General features: G+C 41.4%; 1 protein-coding gene across 1 annotated transcript in view; it reads right to left on the reverse strand.

Moving 5' to 3' along the window:
• The window catches only part of LOC128746191 (uncharacterized), a 112,230-nt gene that overhangs the window by 9,657 nt on the left and 89,251 nt on the right, over positions 1-13,322 (reverse strand). Inside the window, exon 4 of the mRNA XM_053843235.1 lies at positions 4,205-4,609. Coding sequence (XP_053699210.1) covers positions 4,205-4,609 — 405 coding nt within the window. The remainder of the gene's footprint in view (positions 1-4,204; positions 4,610-13,322) is intronic.

Consider the following 13,322-nt stretch of genomic DNA (forward strand, 5'->3'; position numbering starts at 1 on the left):
TTAAAAATGGCGTCAAAACAAGAAGCATTTCGGGAGCGCGTTGTACATTTCTACGAACTGCAACAGAAATCTCAGCAAAAAGTATACGGTACTACATTTAAAAAGCAAATATGTTGCGGCTTCGACTGTTTACCATATCCTCAGATGCCCAACAACTATTCGCAAGCAAGATAGTGGAAGACCAGCCAAAATTATGGACGTAGAAGGACATCGTTCTCTTTCTCGTTTCTTCAACAGCAAGCCCTCTGATTTGGCTCTCAATTAAGATGCATCAGACGAATGTTTGAAGAAAATTATGATCCTGTTTCTACATAAACATCATGCAGATGGACAATACGTGTTTTGGCCGGATAGAGCATCATCGCATTACGCCAAAAAACACAATCGTTCCTGAATACCCATTCGATCCCATTTTTATCCAAAAGCACGACCCGAAAAATCTGTCTCAGTGCGCCCAAACGAAGAATTTTTCAGGATTTTGAGTTCTTTGGTGTATATAAATAACTGGATAGCCACGAATTGCAAACAGTTGATTGGTAGAATCAAGTGATGCATTCGCAAAGTTGACATGACGGCCGTACAATGCTCCTGTTTCGACGTTAAATGAAAGCTTCGCCGAACAGCCGATTACGGACCATTTTCAAATGTACACTAATTTTTTTTCAACAATCAATAATGTATTATTAATTTCGGTAAATCAGATCTTCTTTATATATCTTTGTCTTTTTTGACAGCTTGAGAAAAAAATTCCAAAATTTTAGTTGCCACCCGTTATATCCAAAGCTTTCGCCATTCTTGGTTTTATAAGTAGGAATACCGCTGACTTCGATGCAATGTTGCGAATCGAGCGAGAAGTCAACCATGCCTACTCATACCCCAAAACTTACGTCGCACACGCAGGCGTAAAAGAAACAGCCGCTGGTGCTGTGTGAGATATTTTGCTACGCACACACTCGCGCACACTCATCCTCACATCGTCTTACTGCATAGGTTATTCCCGAGACAAAAAACTCGTGGGAAACCAAATGCCCGTGAGGCTGGTAGCGCACTGTGATACAAATTTTGCATTACTATTTTCTTCTTCATCTTCGCCCTCGATTCTACTCACGGGCGGGAGCGCGAGCCCTCGCGTGTAATCGGCATCAGTGGATCGGGCTGCAACGACGAACGACGAGCAACAACTGTAGCTGTTAGCTAAACACATACGCGAAAAAATTCATTGCAGTGCATGAAGAAATAAGTGCGGGAGATTTAAAGGAATGCATATGCCGGGTTGTTCGTTAGAATGAGTACGCGTGTATGAGAAAATTAGACCACACGAGTGCGGGCTTCGCAACACTGCACAATGGGGATTTTTTAGAAAAAAAGTCCTTCATTTCTATATCTCCAAATGCCGCTGGGCTAGGGTCAATCTTTGATATCAAAAGAAATGTATTTTTATGGGGTTTCCAATGGCGTGGTTCTTGTTTACGGCACGCGCCTGTTTCTAGTAGTTTTGGCCAAATGAAGGGGATTCTACCCTACTTTTCTTCGAGTACAGAGATGTATTGATCAATATTTCTGGGATCCGCTGCGATAAAACCGATCTTTTTTTTGCCACAAGAAAGCTAACCTTATGTAATTTCCGATGGCAGGGTATTTGTTCGCGGCAAAATTAGTTATTTTACCCTAGTTTTCTCATTTAACGTTGCCAAAATAATGTAGCATGACCTTTATTTAACCAAACTTACAAAATACAAACAGGTGCTGTGAACAAACACCAAGCTGTTCGAAAGCATATAAATTTACTTTCTTTAGGTGAAAAAAGATTTAATTTATCCCAGCGGAATCCAGCGATATTCACTTTTATTGGTAATCATTAACAAACTAGGGTAAAATTCCGTTTATTTGACCAAAACATCAAGACACAACCATTTGTCGTAAACAAATACCTGTCGTTGGATTCCTTTTGATGACAGCTTGTTTATGTCGAAAAAAGATCAATTTTATCTCAGCGGAATCCGGAGATATGGACTTTTACATCTCTTCATATCGAGAAAAGTAGGGTAAAATGCCTTTCTTTTGGCAAAAACTGCTGAAAACAGATGCGTGCCGTGAACAAGCATCACATCATTGGTATCCTTATACAAATGTCTTTCTTCTGACATCAAAAGATTGATTCTAGTCCAGCGGCATTTTGAGATATAGAGATAAAGGGATTTTTTTCTAAAAAATCCCCACTGTGCACTGCTTCGATGATACTTATGCCTTGAAAATACTCTATTGCTCTCTTATTCGCAATATTCTGGAGTATGCAGGACCGGTTTGGTCACCATACTCTAGTAGTTCATGCCCCTCGTCGGAATTTGAGATTTGCGTTGCTATGGACTCCAACGCACCGAACATTTTATGGTCGAAGTAAACCATGTATTTGACTTCAATATTAGTAAAAGTAGTTTTAGAAACACACGCAATAGTTAATTTAAGTTGATAGTTATACTATTCTGTACTGAAGTAAACACTGTGAACACTAAATAAATGAAAATCTGGTAGGAACAAGACGACCAGGAGCGCAGCGAGCAAGATAGTTAGACCAGGTGCAGCGAGAACTGGTGGCGGAGAATACTCGGTGTCCGAGCAATTGCAGAGCGGTAGCCCACAACCTAGTTAACTGGAGAAATCTTCTTTAATAGGCTTTGTCTTAGGATGACAAACCACTTAAGTAATAAAGTAAGTAATAAAAATATCCGATAGAATAAACAATAAATTCTCTGCGATATCCGCAGTTCTGCAGCGTGTGCGCATTAAATTTTATCGTGCATATTGGAATGATAGCTGGATAAAATCAACGCGCCATCGAAATGTTGCAACTTTTGAAAACTAGTTGTATATTAAAATGAATATATTCAATTAGTCTTTCTCAATTTTAGCGAAATCATCATAGTTGCTTACTGTAAAATGAGCATCGATTGAAAATAACTTTCTTTCTGCAACTCACACTTTGCTTTGAAGAGTATTATTTGTTTGCGGGCTAAAAAAATACTGGAATATGGCAATGTGGCCTCGCATAAAAACACGTTTTTACTGTTGAACTCTAATATTCTTCTTAATAACAACAATAAATCTGTTTGATCAAGGTGTTACCATATCAATAGTACTTTAAAATTAGCAGATTTATTGCGGTTTGATAAGTTACTGAAATAAGATAAATTGCTACGTCCACGTATGGGTAGCTTTTAAGAAAATTGGTGCAGCCAACTATCGTGGCGATATAGGCAACCACAATAAATTTGCTTTATTGACAGTTTTTTTATGGTTTTATTGCTAGCTATAAGGATGTTTCGACTCGTATCTTTCTGGTGTTGCTTAATACCATAATAAAATCGGAGGTAATGATAAATACCGCAATAAAACCTACATAAAATTCATCTACTCGATCGGGCAAGCAATCTGCCACATCCAACAATTCTGAAACAGTTGAATCCCTACGCTCGCAGTGGTCCTGATCTTTTCAAAATCTCTACGCTGCCAAATGAACACTTGGAACCACTTCGCGGCACGAACAGTTAGTAATTTTTAATCTAATGCGATAAGATACTCGGCAGCACCACCTAGGCATCGAAAATGATTTGTAACTTTTATTATTCATGACAGTATTGTTGTTAATCAAAACTATTTAAGTCATAAATCATTACGTTTGATGGTCACGACAAATTCGAAGTAGGTACAACTTCAGTTGTTATGTTTTTAAGATGACTATTATGTTTTATTTACCGAAAGCAGTCACTGTTTGTGAGATTTTCAGCACAATTTCAGCTGAATGTATAACATTTTTTGTTCAAATTTTCATATACGTCGTTATTGGTCGGATGCTTAAAGCCAGTCCAGAAAAATCAATGACCCAGTTTTACGCTCCTCACATACGGTAAAAAACAGTAGCTCGGATCATAATTTCAACAAGCTGGGATTACTCCGCTATCCGAAACCGAAGCCTGGCAACCGATTCATAAAAACACATAAAAATTTTACAACCAACCCCCGACGCTGAAATTGAAATCATAAGCCAAAACAACGGCAACAACAGCAAACCAACCTCCCATTGGTGGCTGTTTTTCTGGGAAGGAAACTCTCCGTTCAGACCTCCCTCGCCCACTTTGCTGGTTTACCGAAAATGAACTTGGGATGGTTGGGTTTAGTCCCATAAAAAAGGCAAAATAAAACTCACCGTTGGAATCGCTGATCCGGGGTGAGTTTATCGCAGAGCTGCCGCCATTGTTATTACCGTCGCCTCCACCGCCAGCGCTGCCGCCCGGTATGCTGCCCTTGCCGAAGATGCCGACGGTATTCGCTGCCGTGGACGAGGCCGCCGCTGCCACTGCCGAGAGCATGCCCATCGTAGTCGCTGCCGTCGGGTGCTGTCGATGTTGCTGGTGCTGCTGCTCCATCCGATCGATGGCGGCCAACATGTGCGGTGCGAAATGGGCCGGATTGGAAGCCGCCGCCGCCGCCGCAGCGTGGTGGTGGAAAAAATGCGAACCTGGAAATCCAGCCGCAGTCCGACCGTTGAGCTGCCGCCAATCGTTGGCCATATGTAAATGGCCTGCCATACCGCCTAATTGATGGGGAAATCCTACATCGCGTTCGGGGTTCAGTCCAGGGAGAGAGAGAAAAAGAAAAAAATATATTCGAGAAAAGATTTTGAGAATCATCATCAGTTTTCGTACATTTATTACAGATTTTGATAAATCTTAGAACAAATCGAAGTTCAGTAGAAATTACCCGTCGACCCGACGGATAATACAACGTACGATTCTTTACCACTTTGCATGGATTATTACCAATCATCTTGCTCATTACATTTTTTATAGCGATCCAGCAAGCCAAACAGGTTAACATATCATCTAGAATTTATTAAAACTTTATAAAACAAGTTTCTCGCAACCAGTACCAGCTGCAATTTTCGCCAATACTCAGCCAGCACTCATTCGCCAGCATCCACTTAGGGTTTGTCAGGAAATTTCCACGAAGCAATCCACCATTTTCCCGCAAATGGAAACAAAGTCTGATCCAGTTTCAATTTTCTGGAAAAGTCCTCCATTATGCATGCAACATCCCAAAATGACGTTTTCCATTACTGTAATGCATCGGTCGGCAGCGGTAAGCACATGGCTGATGTTATCCTTTTTGTTTGCCATCGTCGAGAATAAAATATAAAAGCAAAAAAAGAAAAAGAAAAACAGGAGGAAAACATACAAAGCAAGAGCCCAGAACCCTTTTTCTTTTTCTCTGCCGTTAGCTGGCACATAAAAAGCTAGATGAATTTTTCACTAATAGCAGCATCTTTTGCATTGGCACATCGAGCACTCGACAGACTGCGGGACGATGCAAAGCTGGCCTCCTTGTGGTGCTGGATGCTTATGTATTCGCTGGAAGCATTCTACTTCAGTCAAAAGCTACCATCATGGTGACTTGACTATCTCTGCAAGTTTGCAATATTCGGTTGCATGCAGTACATATAATACTTTAGCCAGCAAACGGGTACGAGAGGTTCCATTCTACGGGTTCATGCTTCGGAGCAAAAATCAAACCAGAAACGCCGTCTCCACACCATAAAAAGCCAAGTATGTGGTGCTGTTAAGGAAAACCGTTGTGCGATAAAGGGTTAGCCACTGTTAGACGAATATTTTTTTCCCTCAAACCTCCGCTAGCAATCACCGCCGAAAGGTGAGACCGTTTGAACTTTCGTCCTTTTCTTACCGTAGCTCCTTTCTGTGGGGTACCCTTGTACATACCGACGCACACTAACAGGCAGCCACTTACACCAGCACACATGCATACTACTTGAGTTGCCTTCATCTCGAGAAAAGCACACATGTACACCACCATCATCAGCAGCAGCACATGGAAAATATCTCCATCATCATCTATCTCTCCGCAAAGCTAGCCAAGCAAGCAACAAACGCCCGCTAAGCCCCGCTAGCAGCCCAGCAACTTGAAAGTTCACCAACCAGCCGCCGGAGAGCAGTGTGGTGGGGAGTAACCAGGTCTCATTGGTGCGCCACAAAAGCACCAGCCTTGGAGACGTTCGCGTGCCTTTGCTGGTCTGCCTTTGCACACACAATCTAACCTTCTCTTAATGGTAGGGACCCAGCTTCAAGCAATGTCGCGGGTCTCCTCACCAGCCGCCCTTACCGAGGCTTTCACCACCAAGTAATGTCGAAAAGACATAAATTGCAAAGATGAAAAAAATAGATCCCATCTTGCTGCGCTTAACGGAAAGTGTACATAGAGCAGCAAAGCGGAGCTGCTATTCATACATAAAGGATTGCCAGCCGTTGCCATTGGCTGGTCTGGCAGGTTGAAAGCACAGCAACGAAAGAAAAGAAAAAACAGTTGAACATGTTGAAAATAATTGCATGGCATCTAACAACGTGGTTTAAACATTGACGAAAAATAATACGAATTGCAAGCAAGGGTGAGTTTGCTGCACTGTCTTCACCTGGCGTATCCATCGTCGTACTGTACCGGCCACTGGGTGGCTCCATTATTACCTTTTTTGTTCATTTAGTTCATTTTTACATTTTCTATATTATTGAAACAGTATGGCCATGCTGGATCACAGCGTATTGGAATATAATTGAATTGATCTCATTGACCGGATGCAGCCGTTTCGAAATTTTCGAAATATTGAAAGGAAAATTTTGAATTATTTTATTATGCAAAACCCCTTTTTAATATGTTAATTGTTTTACTGCACCTTACCTTTTATAGTAACCACGTTATATTTACTACAGTTTATCCGAATACACCTTATTAATTAAATCATCCGCTTTTGAGTTACAAATAAATTAGGACCGTATTGAAAAAAATGGACTCATTTGATTGAAACTTTTTACCGCGTGAGTAAAAATCACTAAAATTTTTACTGAAAGTGAATTAGAGTGTATTGTTTACATCGGCGGAGTTTCATCAAAATCGATAGAGTGATTACAGTGATATATTTGGAACAAGAAGAATTTTGTGGGTATTGCAAAAAACAAAGTGCTTCTCATCGATGGATCGGTAAAGGGTTCTAAATCGCACATTCAACCGTATCGTGAGTGATCAGACTGTTCAAGAAGCATCAGACTACCATGTGTAGCATACCAGCTCAAACGTCAACCTAACATTTCGATTCAAGGTGTAGTAAAAAAAGGCGAAAGCTCCTATTGGTTTTGTGCAAAAAACGTTCTGGACTAAAGGTGTAGAAAGTTTGGAAGGCACCGAACCGGAATGACAAACAGATAAACGGTGGGTGGCCAAAACTCGCGCAAAGAAGCTGTGCGGGAAGTGGCTGACAAAATCATGATGAAACCGACATCAAGGCCGGTACCATACAAATATGGGGACATACTATATTGCCTCCTCGAAATTTGCACTTTCCGAGAGTGTACGGAAGAAGAAGAAGCTGTCGAGATTCGCTAAAAGATTCATTGTCTAGCAAGTGATCTGTGGACGTGGCAAAGTGATTCAGCCGTCAGGGATTGCCAACGACTGAATTTGCAAGAACGAATGCATCGAAAGCGATTTTTGACCTTCTAGATATCACACAAAGGCCCATAATAGGCGGAAATTTATGTTCCAGAATTGGTAGCGTAATACTTGATGTAGATTCGTGAGCTGCTTTCTGTACAGATTCAGTGCGCGAGTTTTAGCCACCGTGTTCTGTTTGTCACTCCGGTTCGGTGCTTTCCGAACTATCTAGCTTTTTACGAGCCATAATGGCGGACGTGTTCGTAATTTTTGAACAGCATTTTTGACATTTCCCCAATACATCGCACGTTTTCTTTCCGCGCGTTCACGGTAAAACCAAAAGAATGTACGGAAAGAAAACGTGCGATGTATTATGGAAATGCCAAAAATGCTGTTCAAATGTTACGAACCCGCCCGCCATTATGGCTCGTAAAAAGCTGGATACGTGTAGTTCAAAATTCGTTACTTCAATGTTTAATCAATATCAATCACTGAAACTCGTTGATAACCGATTTAAGGATTCTTATTAGTTCGTATGAGCAAGTTCGTATGTTCGTATGACGTGTATGACGAGCATTACGTGCCGCCGGCGTGCGTCGGGATCGTATTCAAACGTCAGTAGAGGAGATAAACAAAACTGAATGTCGGCACCAACTTTTCAAAAGGGCCAATCTGCAAAATGTAAACAAACCGAGTGAGAGTTATTTTCTGCTGGACTACCATAGGGAAAGGAACCCTCACTCGGTTTGTTTACATTTTGCAAATAGGCCCTTTCGAAAAGTTGGTGCCGATATATTGCATTGTGCTCGGAAGTGAGTTTCTTCTACGTGTCATTTCAGTTTGTCAGTGTTTAAAGCTTCTAAATTATCCGGCTCTTTTTCGAAACGCGTATGTCGATGGATATTGCTTATATCTTCGGTGTCCAGGGTTACGAAGAGTTCATCCGTCAGTCACTTTCCATAATTAATTTTCTACTGTATACTTCATAAAACGGTCAAGTATTTTCAAAACTCCCCTTATGTGGAGTAAAGCCGGAACATTGAATTTCCACCTTCTAGAAATCGATGTCATTTCTTCTATGCAATGATAGTGCGAGTTGGGTTCACCAAATCTTTACTGGCTTCCTTGAAATTCGTTCCACTTTTGGAAAATGCATCTAACTCGAAAAATTTGAAACATTTGAATAAAAATTCGTGAACGTAGGTGGAAGTGGATCGGACACATCTTGAGAAAAGGAGTGAACGAGGTGTGCAGAGAAGCACTCGACTGGAATCCAACAGGACAGCATAGAAGAGGTAGACTAAGAGGCTCATGGCGACGCAGCTTAGCCAACGACATCCGGGCTGTAGACGAGAACCTGTCCTGGCGACAGATAAAAGCCATGGCGGGTACACGTCAGCAGTGGAGATCTCTGATTTCATCCCTTTGTTCTGCCGGACCGGCGGACATGGACATATTAGAGTGACTATATACAGAGTGGCGACATGTCATCCCAAATGTATGCAACGCGAATTTTCTTTTTCTTTCCTGCATACGCGTTGGATAGGTCATCTGCTCGATTGGAATGACACTGACAGAAAATTGCCATTCCAATTTTGACATTATCGCCATTGTCGCCATTGTGACTCTGGGACACATAAGCAAGTAAGTAAGTACATCTAACGCCGGACTTCGGCAGGAAACGTTACGAATAACGGCCGTTAAACAGGACTGCGTGTTTAGTGAAACTATTTGGAAGAAAACGGGTCGGACTATCAATCATGTGAACCCATTTTTTTCGCTAAGGCAACATGTTCTATGTAATCAGAGATATTGAGATATTGCAGAGACTTTTTCTTCACAGTTGCTCGATACACATGGCCGAACCATACAAGACATTGGAATACTGATTGGATGGAGGATTGCCATTCCATGAGCTTCAGAGTCTCTGCTGGTAGAACCTTCAACCACAGACAAACAGACGAGATACTCGCGTTAATTCCATCGTTTATTAAAAAACCACTCATTTTTCTAAAAAGCGTGTTTTACGACATGGCCGTTCGTGTGTTTCTTAGCGGTGTTCGTGAATTGCTTCGAGTTTTTAGTATATAACCATACAAATGTAAAAATCTTACGGTAAAAAACCCCACAACTACAAGCTGCTCTGCTTCTTGCGTAACAGAGGGTGCTAGTGCGCAAGCAAAATGTATGGGACGATGGCTTTTAAAGGATTTCCTTCTATGTGTCACGTCAGTTCGTCAGTGCTTCAACTTTTTACCGGAATTCGTTATAACGGGTGGCAACTAAAATTTTGGAATTTTTCGAGACCCGTATGCACAGCAACAAACGAGCTCAGAGAGAAATGAGAATGTGTACGTGTACGTGTTCTCTCTCTCTCTCTCTCTCTCTCTCTCTCTCTCTCTCTCTCTCTCTTTCTCCGCTGTCTACCAGTTTTTTTTCTTTTGTTTATGCTTGCCAAAAGTATACTCGGCCAATAGTATACGGCACAACATTTTAAAACCGAAAATATTATGGCTTCGACTATTTACCATATACTAAGATCCCCAATAACTACTCTCAAGCAAGGTTGTGAAAGATCAGCCAAATTATGGACGCAAAACTACTTTGTTTTCTTTCTCGTGCCTTCAAGAACAAAGATTCCATGAGCCAAGGGGATACCGCAAAAAAAATTCAACTGTTCCCACTAGTATATTTGCAAAACGTTGAAAAAAATCGGAATAAAGTGCCGAAAAAAGACAAGAACTCCGGAATACACTGAGGAACCGGTTTTGACGCCAAAATCCCATTGTCAATAATAAAATATTTCGGAAAATGTTTTGTTTTGGACGATGAAAGTTACTTTCCTCTTTCAGAGACGCTCAATTCCGGAAATGATCGATACTATTTCGTGGATAGTTCCGAACATAAAATACAAGCTTAAACAATAGTTGAAAGAGAAAGTAATGCCGTACATTGCCATTTCTGAGAGAGATATTTCTAAGTCATGGTTTAAGCCCTTTGGTTTGGCTATCAATCAAAATACACCAGAACGTATGTTTGAAGAAAATTTTGATCTCGTTTACTACAAAAAGATCCTACAGATGAACAATACGTCTTTTGGCCGGATAAAACTTCATCGCATTACGTCAAAAAACACAATCGTTCCTGAATATCCATTCAATCTCATTTGTACCCCAAAACCACAGTCCGACAAATCTGCCTTAGTGTCGCCCAATCGAATATTTGTTCGCTATTGTAGCATAAAGTTATTTCAAATTAAAATTAATTAAAAAATATTTAAAAAATGTATATTTGATTGCTTGAGAGGAGTTCGATCGCGGAATTATCCGAAAGCCGTTTCGCTATATCTGTGTAGGCGTGTCGGCATTCCCGGACCATCATCTTGAAGTTGATAGCAAAGATTAGTGCAAAAGTATGCGAAACTGGAACCACGTGTCCACGAAATTGGATTGACACCGATTTATGGATCAACCCCAGGACACACCGCGACGTGGTAGAAAACGGGGTAAAATCCTGCCGCAGAAATACCCTACGGAGTGCGAGAAGTGATCGGGGGCTCGCCGTAAAGTCAGTGGATCTAACCTAATATATATAGTTCGGTACGAGGGAGGGGATAATTTAATGAATTGGATAATCTACTCTCGAGAGATCGGAAGTGTACGCCGCCCCTGAGGTGATGGTAAGTCATACATGCTCATTCTAGATAAGTTAAACCCTAACTTACAGTATTTTGAGCTCCTTGGAGTACAAAAATAACTGAAGAGCCACGAATTGCAAACAGTTGATTGGTAGAATCAAGAGATGCATTCGTAAAGTTGACATGGGGGACGGACTACGCTCCTGTTGCGACATCAAACGGAATCTTTGACGACCGATTGCGGATCGTTTCCAAATGCTCACTTTTTTCAACAATGGACAATGTATCTTTAATTTCAGTAACTCAAATCTTCTTCAAATATCTATGTCTTTTTGAAATAAATTCCTAAATATTAGTTGCCACCCGTTAAACCAAAATACTCAACACAATGGCGTTCACCTGGACAGTCCACCTAGATATCCAATTAACATCGATTACAGAAGGAGAAAGATCACGAATGCACCTTCGACTTTTCTTGTGTATCAGAAAGTGTTAGCTTCTGCTGCAGCCAATCTGTTTCCGGTAAACGTGATAATTCCGGCCATGGAAATTAACTACTGTTAAAACTGCTTCCGGGAGCTTTGTGCATTTTATTAGCTAATCCGCAACGTTCATTTTTTGGGATTCCACACCATTCCGATAAATTTATTAGGGTGAATATTGCTGAAATCCTACCAGCGCCTTGTATTTCCGTTGGTCGGCCCACAGTTGCCTCCTGACTTTCGCTGGAAATACGATTGAGATCTCTTCAAGTAGTGTCCGCAGCTCGTGGTTCCTACGCCTGCACTACTCTTTGTTTTCCGTCTATACTCCGTCAAAAATAATTCGCAACTCCGTAAGCTAAAGTTACAGTCTCAAGTTCGTAAAGGACTGATCTGATTAGTATTTTGTACATCGCCCGGTATTGTGCAGTGGTACATACTTCTTCATCGAAACGTGTTGCGCAGGGGAAAGTAGGCCTGACTTCCAAGTTGAATACGTCGTCGAATCTCCTGTCTAGAAATCCTAAAAATCACCCAATAGTCAATAGGCACTGGCCGTGGGAAGCGAAGACTTGCTATCATATATATATTTGGTTTTCAACGCATTGATTTGTAACCTAAATCACCTAGCCTCCGTTTATAGTCTGGCGCAGATTGCCTTTGTCATCTCAAGGTTTTTAGTAACGATGTCAAGGTCGTCTACGAAACCTAGGAGTTGACTCCTTTTGCCGTAGATCGTTCCTGTCGTTTCAATGCTCGCTCGCCGGATCACACCTTCAATAGCGTTGTTAAATAGCTTACAGGGCAGTCCACCCACTTGCCACAACCCTTTGAGTGATTGAAAAAGACTCGAGAGCGCTCCCGAAACACGCACGTAGCAAATCCCTCGCTCCAGGGTAGCTTTGATCAGTCGCGTCAGTTTATACGGAAACCCGTCCTCGTGCATTATCTGCTGTAGCTGTTTGCACTCTACTGTATCGCATGCTGCCCTGAAATCTACGAAAATATGATGCGTGGATACGTTGTACTCTCGATATTTCTGGAGGATTTGTCGGAAAGTGAAAATTTGACCCGTAGTAGCACAGGCCCCGTATGCTAAATACGCCGCGATAATCACAGCAATCGAACCGATTGCGCTTTTTGTAGATGGGACAAAGCACATCTTCTATCTACTCCTCCAATAGTTTCACCTTCTCCCAAATACTTGATAATATCCAATGAAGTACTATTTCTTGTGGTTTCTGGTCGTTTTTGTAGAGTACTGCCGGGAGTCAGTCTTTTCCGATGGCTCCATTACTCTTCAGCTGCTTGCGCATGGATATATTTCACATAATTTTCCACTGCTCTTTGCTTAGTCGGGGCTACTACTTGCGGAAGGTCCAACTTCCTCTTCTTTGTGAACTCTCCAAACAGCTGCCTGTGTATACCTTGAGGCGCTTTCTTTTCAACTAATGCTTTCTTCAGCGCTATAAGCGCTGTTTCAGCTCCCGTTTTACTGTAATTCTTTTCACGAAATGCTTTCTCCTTCCGAATTCACCGATTTCTATCAAAGCTCTCTCAATTTGCAGCCGCCTGTTTGAATATCATTTTCTCCTCTAAGCTACGTTTTGTTTAACTCTTTGCGGGTCTGTAATTTTTATACAGTGTGTAGAATTGGTCAGTTTAAATAAAAATACGCATATTTGTAAAAATAAATGTGAGATTTTGATAAG

Source organism: Sabethes cyaneus, chromosome 1 (genome assembly GCF_943734655.1).
Source record: "Sabethes cyaneus chromosome 1, idSabCyanKW18_F2, whole genome shotgun sequence".
Taxonomy (NCBI): domain Eukaryota; kingdom Metazoa; phylum Arthropoda; class Insecta; order Diptera; family Culicidae; genus Sabethes; species Sabethes cyaneus.